The sequence below is a fragment of the Somniosus microcephalus genome, chromosome 20 (assembly GCF_052327205.1).
Source record: "Somniosus microcephalus isolate GS21.2 chromosome 20, FLI_Smic_1.0, whole genome shotgun sequence".
NCBI lineage: Eukaryota > Metazoa > Chordata > Chondrichthyes > Squaliformes > Somniosidae > Somniosus > Somniosus microcephalus.
The window spans coordinates 43,973,941-43,995,337 of NC_141006.1; the positions used below are offsets into that span (position 1 = coordinate 43,973,941).

The 21,397-nt window shown below is 43.0% G+C and overlaps 1 protein-coding gene and 1 long non-coding RNA gene across 2 annotated transcripts; one reads left to right on the forward strand and one right to left on the reverse strand.

The window, feature by feature from the left end:
* Nucleotides 1-5,321: 5,321 nt before the first annotated feature.
* On the reverse strand, nucleotides 5,322-9,098 carry LOC147103173 (elongation factor 1-alpha 1-like). Its single transcript, XM_085962553.1, has 7 exons — nucleotides 8,955-9,098; nucleotides 8,520-8,699; nucleotides 7,995-8,291; nucleotides 7,639-7,789; nucleotides 6,877-7,133; nucleotides 6,014-6,248; nucleotides 5,322-5,702 (listed from the first exon to the last, which is right to left on the reverse strand). The coding sequence occupies exons 1-7, from the start codon at nucleotides 9,096-9,098 to the stop codon at nucleotides 5,581-5,583; spliced, it is 1,386 nt and encodes a 461-aa protein (XP_085818679.1). The 3' UTR covers nucleotides 5,322-5,580.
* Nucleotides 9,099-9,117: 19 nt separating this feature from the next.
* On the forward strand, nucleotides 9,118-12,194 carry LOC147103174 (uncharacterized). Its single transcript, XR_015072906.1, has 2 exons — nucleotides 9,118-10,586; nucleotides 11,945-12,194. It is a non-coding gene; the product is annotated as an uncharacterized LOC147103174 (long non-coding RNA).
* Nucleotides 12,195-21,397: the final 9,203 nt, after the last annotated feature.

Here is a 21,397-nt window from a genome sequence, read left to right on the forward strand (position 1 = left end):
ACTTAGAGCTAAAGGTATCAAGGGATATGGGGAGAAGGCAGGTACAGGGTACTGAGTTTGGATGATCAGCCATGATCTCATCGAATGGCGGAGCAGGCTCAAGGGGCCGAATGGCCTACTACTGCTCCTATCTTCTATGTTTCTATGTGTCTGTGCTGGCAGAAAAAGAGCTATCCAGTCTAATTCCACTTTCCAGCTCTTGGTGCACTTCAAGTGCATATCCAAGTACTTTTTAAATGTGATGAGTGTTTATGCCTCTACCACTATTTCAGGCAGTGAGTTCCTATCCACTCTACCTAGGTCCCTCATAATTTTATACACCTCAATAAAATGTCCACTCAGCCTTCTCTGTTCCAAAGAAAACAACCCCAGCCTATCCAATCTTTCCTCATAGCTAAAATTCGCCAGTCCTGGCAACATCCTCATAAATCCTCTGTACTCTCTCTAATCACATCTTTCCTGTAATGTGGTGACCAGAACTGTACACAGTACTCTAGCTGTGGCCTAACTAGTATTTTATACAGTTCAAGCATAACCTCCCTGCTCTTATATATGCCTCGGCTAATAAAGGAAACTATCCCGTATGCCTTCTTAACCACCATATCTACCTGTCCTACCTTCAGGGACCTGTGGACATACACTCCAAGGTCCCTCTGTGCCTCTACACTTCTCAGTATCCTACCATTTATTGGCCCAGAAATTCGGGTCTCCACGGGTGAGTACACATGAGGTAATCACCCGTAGGCCGAATGGAAGTGCCGGTTTTCTGCATGCACTGCGCATGCGCGGGAAACCGGCACTTCCGATCCTCTGAACAAAGGGGTTCAGAGGTCGAACGCGCGCGCAGGAGAGGCTGCGCGTGCGCTTTGAACTTAGGTTTTTTTTGCAGGTTTTCCCAGGATCGTAAGCCTGCAGGATTTAGAAATGTAAAAAGCAGGCGTAAGGCCTGCTTTTTACAAGGTAAGTGGTCAATTAATTAAAATTAAAACATTTTTTCCACAGGTTTATTATTTTTAAATACTTTAAAGCAAGGTAAGTTTATTTTTAGCCCCGTTAGAATATAAAATTATTTTTTTCAAAAATTTAAATTATTGTTTAAAATAGTTATTTAATGTCATTTATAGTTTATTTAAAAAGTGTGATTTTTAAAAAATTTATTTGAATGTTTACTGCTATTTTGGGGCTGTAGTATTTATAAGTCTTGACAGGTCTTCCTGTCAGACTTATGAATGGGCTTTTCCCTCCTCCGATTGGCTGCCCATGGCTCACGTGATCCCAGGGGGCGCATCGAACTAACTGTGCCCCTGGGACACGCAAGCACTGCGCGCCGGCAGCTGGGCCAGGCCCTGGATCGGAATTCCACAGGGCCCTACAGCTCAACTGCCGGCGCGCAAGGTAAGTGCAGGTCGGGGGCTTACACCCGCGGGAAGCCCCCGACCCAAATTTCTGGGCCATTGTGTATTCCCTTGCCTTGTTGGCCCTCCCCAAATGCATTACCTCATACTTCTCTGGATTGAATTCCATTTGCCACTTTTCTGCCCACCTGACCAGTCCATTGATATCTTCCTGCAGTCTACAGCTTTCTTCCTATCAACCACACAGCCAATTTTTGTATCATCTGCAAACTTCTTAATCATGCCCCCTACATTGAAGTCTAAATCATTGTATACCACAAAAAGCAAGGGATTTAGTACTGAGCCCCGCAGAACCCCACTGGAAACAGTTTTCCAATCAAAAAAAAAGTTGACCATTACCCTTTGCTTTCTGCCACTGAACCAATTTTAGATCCAACTTACCACTTTCCCTTAATCCCATGAGCTTTTACTTTTCTGACCAGTCTGCCATGTGGGACCTTGTCAAAAGCCTTGCTAAAATCTATGTAGACTATATCAAACATACTACCCTCATCAACCTTCCTTGATACCTCCTCAAAAATTCAATAGTTAGTCAGACACAACCTTCCCTTAACAAATCCATGGTTACTGTCATAGAAACATAGAAGATAGGAGCAGGAGTAGGCCATTCGGCCCCTCGAGCCTGTGCCGCCATTTAATGAGATCATGGCTGATCATCCAAATTCAGTACCCTGTCCCTGCTTTCTCCCCATATCCCTCGATCCCTTCAGCCTTAAGAAATATATCTAACTCCTTCTTGAATATATTTAATGAATTGGCCTCAACTGCCTTCTGTGGTAGAGAATTCCACAGGTTCACCACTCTCTGTGTGAAGAAATTCCTCCTCATCTCTGTCCTAAATGGCTTACCCCTTATCTTTAGACTGTGACCCCTGGTTCTGGACTCCCCTGCCATCAGGAACATCCTTCCTGCATCCAGTCTGTCTAGTCCTGTTAGAATGTTATAAGTTTCAATGAGATCCCCTCATTCTTCTAAACACCAGCGAGTATAAGCCCAATCGACCCAATCTCTCCTCATACATCATTCCTGCCATCCCAGGTATCAATCTGGTGAATCTTCGCTGCACTCCCTCCATGGCAAGAACATCCTTCCTCAGATAAGGCGACCAAAACTGCACATAATACTCAAGGTGTGGTCTCACCAAGACCCTGTACAACTGCAGCAAGACATCCTTGCTCCTGTACTCGAATCCTCTCGCTACGAAGGCCAACATACCATTTGCCTTCTTAACCGCCTGCTGCACCTGCATGCTTACCTTCAGCGACTGGTGCACAAGGACACCCAGGTCTCGTTGCACTTCCCTTTCTCCCAATCTATTGCTGTTCAGATAATAATCTGCCTTCCTGTTTTTGCCACCAAAGTGGATAACCTCGCATTTATCCACATTATACTGCATCTGCCCAATCACCCAACCTGTCCAAATCATACTGGAGTTTCTCGGCATCCACCTTGCAGCACACGCCCACCCAGCTTTGTGTTATCTGCAAACTTGGAGATATTACATCTAGTTCCCTTGTCTAGATCATTTATATGTATTGTGAATAGCTGGGGTCCTAGCACCGATCCCTGCGGTACCCCACTAGTCACTGCCTGTCACTCGGAAAAAGACCTGTTTATTCCAACTCTTTGCTTCCTGTCTGCCAACCAGTTCTCTATCCAAGTCAGTACCTTACCCCCAATCCCATGTGCTTTAACTTTGCACGCCAATCTCTTATGCAGGACCTTATCGAAAGCCTTCTGAAAGTCCAAATACACATCCACTGGTTCTCCCTTATCTATTTTACCAGTTAGATCCTCAAAAAATTCCAATTACCAAGCATGATTTACCTTTTGTAAATCCATGTTGACTTGTCCGATCCTGTCACTGTTTTCCAAGTGCTCTGCTATTACATCTTTTATAATGGACTCTAGCATTTTCCCCACTACCGATGTCAGTCTAATTCCCCTTGATTAATCTGTGCCTTTCTAAATGATTAATACTGTCCCTCAGAATTTTTTCCAACAATTTGCCCACCACCGAGGTTAGGCTGATTGGCCTGTAATTACTCGGTCTATCCCTTTTTAAACAATGGTACGTTAGCAGTCCTCCAGCACCATACTTGTAGCCAGGGAGGATTGAAGGGTTGTAGAAGTTGGGAACTCTCTTCTGCAAACAGCAATTGATGTTAGGTCAATTGTTAATGTTAAATCTGAAATTGATTAATTTCTGCTAGCCAAAGGTATTAAAGTATATGGGGCAACGGTGGGTATATGGAGTTAGGTTACAGATCAGCCATGATCTCATTGAATGGCAGAACAGGCTAAAGGGGCTAAATGGCCTACTCCTGTTTCTATGTTCATAAGGCCAATCACGTCTAACTAGTCTGATTTGAGTTTTTTGATGAAGGTTGTGCAGTAGATTTTGTATAGCTTTCATAAGGCATTTGCTAAAGTACCACATATTTGAAAAATAATAGCATATTAAAAGGAGCAGTGGACATATGCTAGATGCAATCTAATGCAGTTTAAGTGTGAAGTAACACACTTTGGGAGGAACATAGAGAGGCAGTATAATCTAAGTGGGGTGCAAGAGCAGCAGGACCTGGGAATGCATATTCACAAATCTTTGAAGGTGGCAGGACAAGTTGATAAGGTGGTTAAAAAAGCACATGGAATATGTGACTTTGTAAATAGGGGCATTGAATAAAAAATGTTATGCTAAACCTAAAGTACTGGTTAGTATGGTGGCCAATACTTTAGGACAGATTTGTTAAGGCCTTTGGAAAGGGTAGAGAGATGGTTTACCAGGATGAAGGACTTCAGTTGTGCAAACTGGAGAAGCTAGAAATGATCTCCTTAGAACATAAGAGGTATTGATAGAGCAAGTAGGGAGAAACTTCCTCTGGTACATGGGTTGGTAACTAGGTCAGATTTAAAATAATTGGGCAAAAGAACCAGAGGCAGAATATTTGAAGCATTTTTAAAATTTCATATTTCCAGCATCTGCTTTTGTATTGAAGTTTCACATTGCCACCACCTTAGGAAATCCACCATTGGGAGCTAGTGACGCTTAATGTTTCTACAATCCAGATATCTGCATTCTCATTTGGGGCGGGATGGGCCCTCAAAAGGTCACTGATAATTGCCACTATCATTGCATCCCTAGCAGCACTGTCCGATAGTCCACCTTCAATCATGCCTGTGTCACTGTTCTTTTTCAATGCCCCACCTCGAGTCACTGTATCCGAATGCTACCTTATCCTTATTGATGGTAAATACCCTATCGCACCTCGCTGGGCCCTGGCCCAATTCCCTATGGTTCACTGCTCTTGTGCCCCCATCTTGGTGGCCTTATTTTTCACTGCCTTATTGGCTTATGTGGCACTTTGCACCCCCTGATGAGAAGTAGTGAGCAGGAGACCCAAGGTCCAAAAGTGCAGCACTATGAGAAGCAGGCAGGTGAAACTGCAGTCCTCATGAGGCTGAAGAGGAACAAATAGAGGGTTAATGAGCCCAAACTAGAAAAAAAGGACACGCAGCAGTGAAACAATGGTGAAGCCTATGGAGTAGTGGAGGGGGTTAGAATAGGAACACCCACTGCAGTCAAACAGGCCAAAACTTTTATAGTCAAAACCTGAAAAACAAGCACCCCCCACCCCCCCAACCAATATTGCACAAGTGACTGAATACAGAACATGTCTCCTATACCCAGAACCTTGTAAATCAGAAGTTTGAAGGAAAAAAAAAACTGCAAAACAATGTTTCTCACAAACTCTTGTCTGTAACATTTGTTGCGTGTAGGGGGGGGGGGGGGGTGGAAAAGAGAAATTAACAGTGGAGAAAACTGGCATATCATATACTTCAAATCACAAGCAGATGTACCCTGTTGTCCCATGACAATTTTTTGAAAAAGAAAGTGAAGCTCGATGGGTTTTGGATATTTATTAGTTTTAAATCATTACACAACCAAAACAGTTCCTCATTAAAAGTGAAAAGGGCATTTACAATTACATTGATAGATACGGAATCTACCATTCCCCTATCCTTTCCTCCTGAATTTCTTTCGATGCATTTTAATCAATATCCAGTCCCTCATTAATACACATATTTGGCTGGTAATGAATAAACGTTTTGGTGGTGTCAGTCTCAACAGGGCCTGCTGAATCCTAGTGGCCAGCGGTGATATTCACTTCTTGTTCAACATTTTGCTTGCAGCCTTGGTGGTTTTTGCAGTAGTTTCCTTCTTAGTAACACCCTTGATCACACCTACGGCCACAGTTTGTCTCATGTCACGGACAGCAAAACGACCTAGAAGGAAAAGAAAGTCAGTCCTCTACAAAAAGTTTCTATTAAAAGCTGTCACCCCAAATCACCCTTTTATGCTATCTATACATATTCCTGCAGAAGAACCAGTAGCAGAATTGTGCTTGGTTTTAATGTCAAGTTTTATTACGAAGCACACTGAATCCACAACCCAGCTATCGGTTTAGCTACTGCATGCATCAATGCACACACAAAATGCATTATGGATTGAAGGCACCCAATTGGAAAAAGAAAGCCCAGGTCACATGCCTTAGCACTGGCTCAAGCCAACAACCTAGCAGTTAGAAAGAACATACCAAGAGGTGCGTATTCAGAGAAGCTCTCCACACACATGGGCTTGGTTGGAATCATCTCTACGATGGCCGCATCTCCAGACTTCACGAATTTGGGGCCATCTTCCAACTTCTTGCCAGAACGACGATCAATCTTCTCCTTCAGCTCATTAAACTTGCAGGCAATGTGGGCAGTATGACAATCAAGTACCGGGGCATAGCCAGCACAGATTTGACCAGGGTGGTTCAGGATAATAACCTGAAATCATACAGAACCATGATATGCTGAATCATAATTTAAAAACATCCAATTTCTTGTTCCAATTACAAAATAGCCCTAGTTTCTGTTAAGCTATTGGCACAACACTTTTGGCTGGGGTGGGTAAAGAGACCAGGAATCCTAGTCAAAACTACACAATCTCCAGCTGTATCGATGCCAGGCAAAGCGGAAGACACACACAAACTACTGCCACTTGAGCAAGGTACCAGAGGGCAACTGCTGCCTGTGGACTGTACCTGATTAACAAGTCAAGTCTACACATGCAGGATGGGAAGAATTAGTCACAATAGTTGCAACAAGTCAATTCTCCACTGATGCAAGTCAAAACTAGTGCTTAGCCTTTTAATAGAGAGAAACTTAGCCAGCCAAGCAGTTGTTAAAGGGATATGGGGAGAAAGCAGGGACTGGGTACTGAATTTGGATGATCAGCCAAGATCTCATTGAATGGCAGGGCAGGCTCGAGGGGCTGAATGGCCTACTCCTGCTCCTATGTTACTGCGCTTCTCAGTCTCATGGTATGCAAGTAGACCCAGGAACGTTCTGCCAACTAGAGAAAACATCCAAATTGCAAACTCAAATTGAGAATTAGTTGAAAATGTCTTCCCACCTGTGCAACAAAGGAAGAAGCTTCCATTGGAGGATCAGTTTTGCTGTCACCAGCAACATTTCCACGCCGGATATCCTTAACAGAAACGTTCTTCACGTTGAAACCAACATTGTCACCAGGAGCGGCTTCTGAAAGGGCTTCGTGGTGCATTTCCACGGATTTCACTTCAGTGATGATGGGAACGGGAGCAAACTGCACCAGCATATTAGGTTTCAGAAGACCAGTCTCAACACGACCTACTGGTACTGTACCAATACCTACAATTTACATCAAAAGAAAAATTAACATTCTTCACAAAACCCAAATGGCACCTGCAAAAATAACCAGTGACCTGTTAATAGTTCCAGTTCACCCACAGATAGTGGAAAAAACCTAGAGTAAGGAGATCTCCTGTGGCATTGCATATAGCAAGTCTAAGACCCAGTGTAGGCTTCAGGTGAAGTGGGGCTAGATGATGAGGTATAACTGGACTAGCATATGCAACACAAGTTGCCTTTAAGAAGTCAGTCTTTTTTGTATTTCCATAGTAAGTGCATCTTACAGCATATATACTGGCACCTGGCTATGTAAACATGACACTAATTAAACCCTCTCCAGTGCTAGCCCGCCATCGAGGACAGTAATTGCAGCCTGAAGCTTTCACAAGCAGCTACCATTATAAATTCTTTTGCCCATATTTATAATGGGAATAGTTTACAGAAAAATTGTACACAAATGTAATTTTCTATACACACGTTATACGCGAGAAGAAACAAGACATACCACCAATCTTGTAGACATCCTGCAAGGGGAGACGAAGAGGTTTCTTTATTGGGCGTTCTGGAGGCTGAATGCTGTCCAGGGCCTGCAGCAGGGTGGTACCAGTGCATTCTACATTATTCCTGGTAATCTTCCATTCTTTGAACCAGGTCATCTGTTTATTAAAAAAAAAATACAACATTAGGGACACTTGCATGAGGCACCCAGAACTAAACATTCTAAAGTTTATCCAGTCTTCAAAACAAGGAAAATCTCCATTCAAAGCCTACACCTCGTCATACAACAGCATTGAACATCAACCAATACTGGCTGTACTCAAAAGTATATCTGATGCATATTGACACTACAGCACCACTTACATTTGGGCTCTGTTCCAGCATATTATCACCATTCCAACCAGAGATGGGGACGAAAGCTACAGTCGCTGGGTTGTAGCCTATCTTCTTGATGTATGTGGTGACTTCCTTCATGATTTCATCATATCGTTTCTCGCTGTATGGTGGCTCAGTGGAGTCCATCTTGTTGATGCCAATAATGAGTTGCTTGACACCCAATGTGTAGGCAAGCAGAGCGTGCTCTCTCGTTTGTCCATTCTTTGAGATACCTGCTTCAAACTCGCCCACACCAGCAGCAACAATCAGCACAGCACAGTCAGCCTAGAAGGAAGCACATCTGTTAAAAGTGGCAAGACAATTTTAGATCTCAAAAGAAATCATATTAGCAACACCACACAGGCTCCCCTGATGGCTTGGCAGGAGCAGCTAGCATTCATGGAACCATAACCCAGTACAAATCAGTACCTTTAGCAGCAGAGAAAAAAAACAGGCAGATGAGGAGCAAGCAGATCAAGTTTCCAAATATGCACTGCTGGACAGATTACATACCTGTGATGTTCCAGTAATCATGTTCTTGATAAAGTCCCTGTGTCCTGGGGCATCAATGATGGTGATGTAGTACCTTGCAGTTTCAAACTTCCAGAGAGAGATGTCAATGGTAATACCACGTTCACGTTCAGCCTTCAGTTTATCCAAGACCCAAGCGTATTTGAAGGATCCTTTGCCCATCTGCAGGAGCACAAAAATCACAGGTGAAGCTAGCCAATCATTCAAAAAAACTTCACAAGAACTGTCTCCAGTGCAAACTCACTTTATTCAACACTTTAGGTTAAAACAAGACTTCCCAATCCCAGTTCCATCCCCACAACAAACGATAACATGACAACCAGCAATCTAGTGACTACACAACACTAGCCTATTTGATACCAATGTGCTAACAGTTTGATTTCTTCAAAAACACCCAATATTTTAAAAAAAACCAACCTCAGCCGCTTCCTTCTCAAATTTCTCAATGGTTCTCTTATCAATTCCACCACATTTGTAAATGAGATGACCAGTGGTCGTAGATTTACCGGAGTCGACATGTCCAATAACAACAATGTTGATGTGTACCTTTTCCTTGCCCATTTTTTAAGTTGGCGTGAATGCTGTTGGACAAAAAAGTCAGGTGGTCAATAAGTTGCTCGACCAAAATCTATCCATTGGGACTTAAAGACCATAGCCTTACAACCAAGTACACGTGGTTTACCTTGGGTGGAGTACTAGGGTTTCACATTGCAAGGAAACATTAGAACCCAGGCGTTTCAGGACAATATTATGCAGGGGGGAAAAACATGCTTCCAATATCATGCAGGGCCAGTAAAAAAGCCAGTCCTGGCTAAAAGCGATGTCACATCCTGCGGGAGAGTCAGTGGGGACGTGGCACACGATTCACTAAATGAGTTAGTGCCGTGACATCGGAATTACACCCAACGCCAGATGGCTCTCTTCCAGAGGTAACTGCAGAAATGGCTCCGGGTGCAGGTTAATGCACTCACTCGCTGGGCGTGAAGACGGTGGGATCGCCTCTGCTGTAAAGGAGAGCCTGTGGGATGGTCACACGGAAAGACCGCGGGAGTCGTCGAAATTAGTGAACACGAAATACACCCAGGACAATGTTCAAAATTCAACGCCAAAAAGCCTTTCGAAATCACTTTTTTTTTTAAATGTCTTTTCTGCAATTGCTGGAAACAGGGCGGATGGGTGCTTTGGTATCAAAAGAATGAACTGGAATCCATCATTCGACCGGGAAGGGGACAAAAATATAATGTCGCTGCCTGATTTTAAAGCGATTCCCCGTTAGCAGGGCAGCGACGGCGCGGAGATGGAACCGGAACAGGCGGCTCTGGCTGCTGCTCCGAGGCCATGATTGCATCACTCGGAACAATGGAGTCGCCGCTCATCCTTCGTAATTATATACCAGGAGGCAAAAAAACATTAAACTACAGTACAAAGCATAGAAAATACATCGCGGAAAAATTAAAAGACAGGCAACGGTGCGGAAAAATCCGCCGGATGCCACCGGATGGTAATGTTTAAAACTCGGATTGAAACGGATTGTGCTGGGAAGCCACCCACATTCTCAGCCAACAAAAGCGGCCTTAACAATCCGCACAGGCGCCGGCTGCAAAATGCTCACACAATCCGCCTTTTTTTAAAAATAAAGACTTTCATATTTAAAAATAAAATGTTCTCCTTTTTCAAAACGCCCGATATCAACTCAAATTCGGTTGATGATTTTTTATACATTTGTCTTCATTGAACTCGGAAGTACTTGCCTCGTCCAGCTCACCAAATCGAGCAAAAATTAAAAACACACGTCTCTGAACCCCAAAAATATTCACTAAAATCTCTCTTCCAAGGTCTCCATTTACTGTGGGAGGACGAAAACTGACCGGATGGCATTTTACAAACTCGGATTAAATCGGATTGTACACACACACACACAGACTCCCGAGTCTGGAAAATCGAACAACGGTAACCGCAATTTCATTTTTTTTTAAACCACAAATCCGCCGCGTCAAGGCTACAAAATAACCGACGCCCGAGCTTTTTTTTTTGCTGACCCACGATCCGGTAAGTTTTAAAAAGGCCCGAGAGCCGTTTCTTTTTCGGATAGTTACCGTTGGCAATACAGCTGCAAAGCTCCCTTTGGTTGAGTCGGAGACTAAAGGACCAAAGAGATGGCGTCGCGGCAATTTATAGGCCGGAGGGAGGGCGCCTGACGCCAATGGCGCATTCCTGCCGCCCGACCGCCCCCTTCCTGTTGTCTCAATGACGGAAGAATGTACATAATTCTTCCCCCCCTTGCTTTTATGGGGATGGGGGAACGTTTAATAAAATATATATTCGTGTTTTATGCGCTTTAAAAAAATTAATGTACGTGTATTGCTACGCTCAGAAACTCAATTCCTTCTGCCCAAGTCCCCATCGAAGTCTCAGTTGAGGGTTGCCACCCATCCGGTTTTGAGTCAGATTGACGTTTTTTTTTCCCTTCTCTTTCCTCTGAGTGCCTCCTCTAGAAGTTTCTGAAGTACAAACGAGATGCCAGAAATCAGATTAACTTTTTCCATTGACCTTTGGTGTGAGGCAAAGAAAAAAAGCTTACTGAGATTTCAAGCAATTTTCAAACAAAATCTAACATTTGAACTCATGCTGTGATTTCCACCTCCTTTCCCGTTCAGTTGTGGAGAAAGGTTAAAAAAAAACCACAATATATAAATAAGGTCACAAGTGTCAAAAAAGTTGTTTTAAAAAAAAAGAAACTAAGCAGTGATCTGTAATCCTAGATTTCGTGTTAGAATCCAGAATAGCCTGAAATAAAAACACAAAAAGGTGGGAATATAAGAGAAGGATTGCTTAACATTTGGAGTAGAATCATTCAACCTGTTCAGTTTTCGATATGGCCACCTGGCAACCTTCATAGCTGAAACTAAAGACAGTAACAGTCTCTGTTTTTGATTTCTATGTTTAAAAAACCCCACATATATGCACACGTGGGCCTAGCTGTGATTTCTGAGGTCCAGTATTGGACTGAGCAAAAATCAGTTCTATTTTTACTTAAGATTAAAAAGGAAAAAAATGCTGGTAATTAACAAGCTATCCAGCTGCACAGGTCCACATTTAATGATCAAAGTCCTTCATATTTCCCACGGTTATATATTAAGTTTCCAGTTCAGACTCCAACTGGAACATATCGAAGAAACTGTATTCCACTTCAAAACCAGATATAGCTCCCTCAGCCTATGCGTTCAACAGCTTTGGAAACATTTATGAAATAATCTGTAGCCTAAATGTCCTGGTTCATCCAGCTAAACAAGAGAAGTTGGTGGCTCTGTCATCATTGGACTGCCACTTGTCCATATTCAGTAAATAGTCCAAATAAATTTATGAACGGTATAATATATATATATATTTTTTTTTTTTTGAAACAGGTGCTGACAAACTACTATGGTCAAGTCATGGTTTGGGGTTTGAACCCAGAACCTTTGTACTCAGCGACAACAGCGCTGCCAGCTGTGCCAAGCTGACACTATGAAGAGGTACAACATATACACTAGATAATTGTAATTCTGGAAAAGTTAATCGCAAAAATGTAAACACCTAACTAACTGAGGCTGCCATTATACTACCACTTCTGCGTCAGAAGCTTTGGATCACCATTAAATCATCAGTACAAGTTGGTATCAGATCACCATTCTTGGATCCTACAGTATCAATATTCACATACTGCTGGCATTGCATAACTGGTATAAAACTGCTTCAGCAAAGTCTCCAAGCAGACCACTGGACAGTCTGGACCCTTCATAAATTAATATTGGACAAAGTCTTTTTAATGTTATGAGAGTCTTGGCATACATGTAAGTTTAACTATTCCTAAAATTCACCGTAAGCTCAAAAAGTGTCTCAAACTTTGTGTGAGCAATGAATCTTTTAAAATTAGTGACAAATAAGGCAGTCTGGTCTGTGGACATGGGTCTTCTAAACCTACTGGTTTCAGAGTGGTAAGTACAGTATGATGACAGGGATTGATGGACGGCACAGACACGATGGGCCGAAGGGCCTCTTTCTGTGCTGTAAAACTCTATGACTCTATAGTGTGAAGTATTAGATACAAAAGCAGAAATGTCACAGTTGAAATAAAACTAGGCCAGAAAATTTCAGGCATGAGAAGCATGCACACTCAGCTGAATCCCTTTGATAAAGTCATATGACTACGAGTCATCACTTGCTGCTTTGGTAGGTAGATGCTGGCACAGTTCATTTTGTTTACAGAAAGTGCAATCCAATCTTTAGCTCCAATCACCAGGAAAGTAAATAACTTGATTAATTAAACATCATCACCTCAACTGGAGCAGGCTAACTACATTATTAGTTTTACTTCTGTCACTCTATCCCCTTATGTTCACAGCTCTGAGGCCACGTTTCTGAACACTTACTCTGGAATAAAGACTTCAAATTCCACCAGAAAACACAGCAAGTTTGCTTATGTCTAAAAGAACTCAACTTGCTGGTAGGGAGATGTGGAAGGATGGCACCAAGGGCAACTTTCCTGGAATGGAAATATCAAGCCTTTGCTTGGTGCTTTCCCACGGTGATGTCACATTTTTCAGCCCACCATAAGAACATAAGAAATAGGAGCAGGAGTAGGCCAATCGGCCCCTCGAGCCTGCTCCGCCATTCAATAAGATCATGGCTGATCTGATCCTAACCGCCAATCCACTATCACAGAACCATCTCCTGAATCTAACAGAATTAGACACACGAAATAGGAGCAGGATCAGGCTACACGGCCCCTGGGCCCGCTCCGCTACCCACAGGGCCATGACCGATCCGAACCTAGACTCATGTCCAAATTCCTGCCCGCTCCCCGTAACCTTTAATTCCCTTTACTTCTAGGAAACTGTCTATTTCTGTTTTAAATTTATGTAATGATGTAGCTTCTACAGCTTTTTGGGGCAGCATATTCCATGGACCTACCACCCTGAGTGAAGTAGTTCCTCCTCATCTCAGTTTTGAAAGAGCAGCCCCTTATTCTAAGACTATGCCCCCTAGTTCTAGTTTCACCCATCATCGGGAACATCTTCCCCGCATCCACCCGATCCAACCCCTTCACAATCTTATATGTTTCAATAAGATCGCCTCTCATTCTTCTGAACTCCAATGAGTAGAGTCCCAATCTATTCAACCTCTCCTATGTCCATCCCCTCATCCCCAGGATTAACCGAGTGAACCTTCTTTGCACTGACTCGAGAGCAAGTATGTCCTTTCTTAAGTATGGACACCAAAACTGTACGCAGTTCCAGGTGCGGTCTCACCAATACCTTGTACAACTGAAGCAATACCTCCCTATTTTTATATTCTATCCCCCTAGCAATGAAAGCCAACATTCCATTGGCCTTCTTAAATCACTTGCTGCACCTGCATACTAACCTTTTGAGTTTCGTGCACCAGGACCCCCAGATCCCTTTGTACTTCAGTACTTTCCAGTTTCTTGCCATTAAGATAATAACTTGCTCTACGATTTTTCCTGCCAAAGTGCATAACCTCACACTTCGCAGTATTGTATTCCATCTGCCAAATCTCTGCCCACTTACTTAGCCTGTCTATGTCCCCTTGCAGGTTTTTTATGTCCTCCTCACTCACTACTTTCCCTCCCATCTTAGTATCATCTGCAAACTTTGTTATGTTACACTCGGTCCCCTCCTCCAAATCGTTAATATAGATTGTAAAGAGTTGGGGACCCAGCACTGACCCCTGCGGCACACCACTGGTTACTGATTGCCAGTCTGAGAATGAACCATTTATCCCAACTCTCTGCCTTCCTCTATCCATGCCAGAATATTACCCCCAATCCCGTGATTTTTTATCTTAAGCAATAATCTTGTGTGGCACCTTGTCAAATGCTTTTTGGAAGTCTAAATACACTACGTCCACTGGTTCCCCTTTATCCACCCTATATGTTACTTCCTCAAAGAACTCCAGCAAATTTGTCAAACATGACTTCCCCTTCATAAAACCATGCTGACTTTGTCCTATTAAATTATGATTATCCAAATGTCCTGTTACTGTCTCCTTAATAATGGACTCCAAAATTTTACCTACCACAGATGTTAGGCTAACCGGTCTATAGTTTCCAGCCTTCTGTCTAAAATAAGGGTGTTACATTAGCAGTTTTCCAGTCTGCCGGGACCTTTGCCGAGTCCAGGGAGTTTTGGAAAATTATTACCAATGCATCCACAATCCCTACCGCCACTTCCCTCAAGACCCTAGGATGTAAGCCATCAGGTCCAGGTGATTTATCCGCCTTGAGTCCCATTATTTTACCGAGTACCACTTCCTTAGTGATTTTGATCGTGTTTAGCTCCTCCCCCCCTTTAGCCCCCTGCTTGTCCAGTGTTGGGATATTCTTAGTGTCTTCTACTGTAAAGACTGATATAAAATATTCATTCAATGTTTTTGCCATCTCCATATTTCCCACCATTAATTTCCCGGTCTCATCCTCTAAGGGACCAACATTTACTTTAGCCACCCTTTTTCTTTTTATATAACTATAAAAACTCTTACTATCTGTTTTTATGCTTCCACCAAACCAGACGATGTGTGGCAAAGGGGGGTCTAAGACAAAAATGGAAAGAAATCACTTACATAAAAGACGTTATTGTGCTGATACAAACCCATAAGGTGCTCCAGTTGTAAACATTTCTTCAGTAAACAGATACAAGTTTACAGCAACATACTTTAATGTAGTCAAGAAGTTGTTGATTAAATCCCCACTCTAGGATTTGATTGCATAATTTAATCTGAGACATCAGAGCAGTAGGGGGAGTGTTGACTTGTCAGATGTGTCTGCTTCAGATGGGACTGTCTGTTGCAGTGTTTCAGGTGAACTTTCGTTTCATCCACAGCCCAAGAATTAAAAACAGAGTTGGTGGTGTGATGGAGAGTGATATAGAACCTACTCACCCCAAACCCATACTGGAACCCTGATTGTACAGGGCTGGAATTTTCAAGCAGTTTTGTAGGATACCAGTGTCAATATAGGCGACAGTGACATCAATTTGAGTCTTGATTTGGACCCCTCAACTCTAGGTAAAAAGGGATGCAAATGGAGTGTTAAAGATTTACTAGAATTATACCAGAACTGAGAGGTGAGACCCATCAGGAAAGATTGAACAAACTGGAGCTTTTTTCTCTAGAAGATATTTTCACTTGCGGTGAGACCAGAACTAGGGGGCCATAAATATAAGATAGTCACTAATAAATCCAATAGGGAATTCAGGAGATACTTCTTTACCCAGAGAGTGGTTAAAATGTGGAACTCGCTACCACAAGGAGTAGTTGAGCATAGATGCATTTAAGGGAAAGCTAGATAAACACATGAGGGAGAAAGGAATAGAAGGATATGTTGATGGGGTTAGATGAAGAAGGGTGGGAAGAGGCTCATGTGGAACATAAACACCGGCATGGACCTGTTGGGCCGAATGGCTTGTTTCTCTGCTGGAAATACTTTGTAATGCTGTACATTTTTATTATATTACAGGATGATTAGCACCACATGCTCTAATAGTTTTAATGCTTACATAAATGTCAAATTAAATTCATTGCATGAAGTGCTTCAAGACAAGCACGTACACTGATATAGGTTTTGAGGAAGCTGGAAAGAGAGTTGGCAAGGCAGATAATTGAGAGCGGAGCCAACATGGTTGATGGCTTTGGCACTGAGAGTAAGGGAGGGTGTGATGAGAAGAGACAGATTTGGAAGATTGAAGGGCACAGGCCGATACATGGGGCTGGAGGAGGATGCATAGGCAAGGTGGATTGAAGCGGTGTTTGGATTGTAATTGAGAACAAGGATTTTGATTTCATTGCACTGAACACAGAGCAGCGTAGGTTGGTGAGGACAGAGGTGATGGGTAAGTGGGACATTGTGAGATAGCATTTCCAAGGTGTGATAAGTTGACATTATATAAATGCAAGTTGTTCTTTTTTCAGTTCCTTAACAGCCATCAAAAGACCTCAAATTGCTGGCCTTTGAGTCTGTCGTAAATGAAAAAAGACTTGCATTTATATAGCGCCTTTCACGACCTCAGGACGTCCCAAAGCGCTTTACAACCAATTAAGTACTTTAAGTGTAGTCACTGTTTCGGGAAGCGCGGCAGCCAATTTGCGCACAGCAAGCTCCCACAAACAGCAATGTGATAATGACCAGATAATCTGTTTTTGTAATCTGTAATTGAGGTGTTGCAGCCTCAGATTACGCATTGTGGAAACAGGAGATATTTTGCAATAAGATTTGTGTTTTGGCTTTTCTCTTTAACATTGTACTTTTCCCCACAATGTTATAGAGTATCAAATGAACAAATCAGTATCAAGTCAGTCTTTGATTTCAAAAGTTGAGCAAAGAAATAGAATTATTTGCATAATTGTAGCAAATCATTTAAAACAATCCCTCTTCTGTTCTAATCTTAACTCATCATTTGAATCAATGTCTTCAATTTCTTACTTTTAAGTCAATACAGCTACAGAGTTAACATTCTATGTCCCAATGACAACAAAAATGTTACATATATATTCTTTCACACCTTAAACCTCGCTGTCTATCTAAATTGCTCCTGTTTTGCTCCTCATTAATCTACTGTAATTTGAGTGACCAAAAGGTAAAAACAGGTTTCTTTTAAAACAGAATTACTTAAGTAATATTTTTTCATTTTTGAAAAAAAAAAGTGGATTATTTTCCTAGATTAGGTTACAGGTGATGACTGTTCAGTGGTTAACTGGCTGAAGCAGCCCACCGGCAACAAAATGGCTGACTGTGACATTAAGGTCCAAGGTGTGTAAAAATACATGGTTATGAGGAGTTTCTGATCTGCAATCTATTCAGCAAAAAACTAGATTCCATACATGTGTCTCACTCTGCCGGCTTTTGATTTGAAAACCTAAATTCAGACTCATTTTATTGCAGCAGTGGGGGACAGAATGGCCCCGGATATTAATCCGGAGGCGGCTTCCATACCGGGGGGGGGGGGGTGGAATTGCGTGGGTGAAACCTGAAAGTCAACTCAGCAGGCCGAAATCTGCAATTGCAATTGAATTGAAGCAATTCATTTTGACTCCCAGGTTTTGTGTCTCCAAGCTGCGCAGCGGGCGTGATGTGCCCCTGCATGACATGATCGCAGCTCTATTTAAAGGGACAATGTACAGATAGAAATTGCAGGTGTTCACAATGGATGGTGCACATAGAGCAAGGGCAGCACCCAGATTCAATGATGCATCGCTGAAATTGCTGCTGGGTGCAATCAGGAGCAGGAGGGACATACTTTTCCCCAGTAATGGGAAGAGAAACCCTGCTGCTCTCACCAAGGCGGCGTGGTTGGTGGTAGCTGAGGTGGTGAGCAGCAGGAGCGTTGTGCCCGTGTCTTGGATGCAATGTAAGAAGCGGCTTAATGACCTAACCAGGTCAGGAAAATTGAGTACATTTGCTGATTCAACTACATTCTGTGGTTTAAGCCCCCGCCCCATGTCACTCTGTCTTGCCAAGCATACTCCATCACATCACTCCTCACACACACTCAGCTTTCAACACCCCCCAGCCTTCACTTTCTATGCACTTCATTACTTCCCCATTTATCCATCCACCATTGCCATTCACCCCAATCCTTAAGCAATGTGATGCATGTGTCTCAGTCACCCTCACCGAATGCACTGCTTCCATCGGGTGAATACCTGACCTTCACTCAGTCACAGGTCTGTTTTTTCGTCCTTGTAGGAGAAGAGAGTGCAAAACGTGAGGGAGAGGACTGAAGGTGGGCCGCCACAAATAGTCCAACTAACAGAGGAGGCGGCCCTGGAGATATGTGGCACATCCTTTGAGTCGGAGATGGAGAGACAGGGAACTCGCAGATAGCTGGTGGCAGAATTACAAGTATCTCTGACACATATGCTGACTTTATTTCATCAATGACTGAACTATGAGAAGACTGAGTATGGTGAATGTCAAGTTTGTGACATTGCCACAACTAAACCATATCCCTTTTGTCCTTCATGCAAACAGCAAGTGTCGCAGTACATGCATGAGAATGAGTCCTTCTGTGGGTGCAATGTCACAGGGTATACAGCCATGCACCAATGCAAATACTCACACTTCAGTGGGTCCATTTAGACAGTTAGTTGGGGTTTCACCTAGTGATTCACAAGTGAGCACAAGCAGACACTGATGGCAGGGACAGCTGTGGAGAGTCTGCATCGGGGGGGCGCAATCCTCTCCAAGTTCTGCTCAGCTGGACAGATGCTAAACCCCGTTGAGAAGGAGAATGCTAGAGGAGCATCAGCAATGTAGCCAGGTACTGACAGATGTGCTAGTCCTGGCGCCCGATCACTTCCGACCCCTCCTTCGGCCACTCCCCTGGCCCCCATGCGATCCCTCCCTCCTCTCTGCAGCCTAGTGCTGAAGGCCTACCCCACCCCGCACTCCATCCCACCCCTGCCCTCCACCCCCCAGCCCGCAACCCCCGGAGCCAGCCAGCCTCTCAATCTGGCTGGCTGCTGGTGGGAAACAGAGACTTTCCTATGCAAATCAGGCCCTGCCGTTCAGTTCGGCAGGGCCTGCGGGAAACTCGTTCTCCTAGGTTTCCCGACCATTTCGGAGCACCCCCGCCCTCACTCCCAACCTGCCTTCCTCATTAAAATTCAGCCCAGATGTCTAGTGAGTAACCCGATTTCAATTAACTGAAAATGACTTTAAAAAAAAACTATGCAGAACCATTTACTAGTTACATTGGTGTACAATAGTCAGTTTCTAAGTAAATTTTTAAAAATACATACCAAAAGCTTTTAAAACGTGCCCATTAGCGTCCTTGCTCCTAAAAAAGTTTAATTGTAAGAGCCTCCTTGAAGACCCGCTAATGGGTACAATTAGCAGAAGTAAACTACTGGAAGCTTTGGCTGTTCAGGTGTGTAACAACAGCGAACTGCAGTGAGACTATCTCCTCCAGGGAGTCTTGCTCCTCTTAGCTCCAGGCCTCAACTCTGGATTCAGACTCCATTTACACTATAACTGTGGCATTGCTGAAAATTATTAGTCTTCTGATTTTTCTCCCTGCATTTTAAAAGGCTGCCTTATAGTAAAGGATTATTAAACTATAGGAATTGGGGTTTATTCTTCTACCTAGGCTGGACAAAAAAAAAGGATCATGAAAATCTAATTCTTCAATCTATTCTGCTTGTTACGACCATAGACAATTATTAATATGCAATATTCTATGCACATTTTCCAGATATTTTCAACTCAATGGGCCAGAATTTGCTGTCAAAATAATGACAAGGTTAATGGTGCTCGCCGTTATTTGTCAGTAAATGGTACAGCAAATTCAAGCAAGGAGCAGATGCGCAGTTAACTGTGACTATCCAAAAGTTGCTGTCCGAGTTGCTTTGTGAAAACAGCATGTCGCCCTTAGCCTCCCCTTTTATTTTAATTTTAGGAACTTGCTGTATTTGCCCATTAACTGCCCATTAAACTCGTCACAGAAAGTTAAGTCTCATCATTGCAAGTGTAAGTACCCTTTTAACAATGTGATAAGTGTTAATGACTACCAATCAACCTCTCCTGACACTGAAAATTACTATTACAAGTGTGGAATCTCATTCCTTAAGATTCTGAATTTTTCAGAGATTTAAAAAAAATGTTTAAAATGTTTTTCTTGCTTTTCCTTTCGGTCTCTTTTTTTCCTCTCTCTTAATCCAATCTTTCTTTCCCTCTCTTTATTTCTCTTTGTACCTGATTGGACATTGAATTTACCCTCCTTCTCAGGCCTTCCTGTGTTTATTTCCCAATTCTTTAATCTCGTTGGTTGTCCTGTTCCCTCCCTGCTACAGCAAATTCTGGCCCAACTGATTTTTACACTGCCTTGCCTCACAGCAGTTTAAATCAGGTTTTTCTGATTGGCCAAAATAGAAAACATACAGGGTAATTGGTTATCACCACAAGCCATCCACATGACCTGAATCACCTGAGGCTGCAAGGGACTGAGAGTGTGGCCCTAGAGATGGAGCACGCGGTGTCCGCCGGCACGCTCGAGCTCTTTCGTGACCGGTGGGCGCCGCGGGGACTGGAGTGCATTGTTAATCGGGACAACCAAATTTTAATTTGATTGGTGGAGGGTTATTTAAAAGGGTAATTGGGTTGTTGTCACCTTATTTGTGAAATTGTTTCTTTTTTATTTGGGTCCAATGAAAAGAGAGGGACTGAGAGTCTAATTTCTTTTATCTTTTTAAACAACCTTCACTTCAAGTAATCACTATTTTGAAAATCTAGTACTTTTTAAATAAAAATAAGACCACGATTTTGCCGGCACTCAGTGTGGGTTCGGAGGTGGGTCCACTGTCAAAATCGGAATGATTGACAGCGGGTTGGGAACCTGCTCTGAACCCACCTCCATTTAAGTTTCCAAAGTGTTGGGTCTGCGATTTCAGAACAGACCCGACACCAAGCGCAGAGGGAGGCATTTAAGATAGTTAAACACTTGTTAACTACTATTTTGAGCCTATTTCTATTTCCCACTTTTTTAACAGGGTTCACTTAGTTTGGAGATCACATCAGGTAAGTAGGTCGGGTTCTCTGTCTCCTCGTTGCTGTGAATAGGTGACAGCTGCAAAAGTGGTATAAAAGCTGCCATTTCACAGCTGTTCACTTTCCAATGTCAGAAGCTTGAGCCTTCAGGACTTGGAAGACACTTCTAAGCTTTATGTAGTTTGGAGTAAACTCTCTATCCGCTGTCACCTCCTTGGAGCAAGCACTCTCAGCACTGACGAATCACTTGTCATCTCAACTTCAGCTGCCATCTATTCCAGCAACATCGGTGCCCTTGAAAAAAATCTCACCTTGGTCC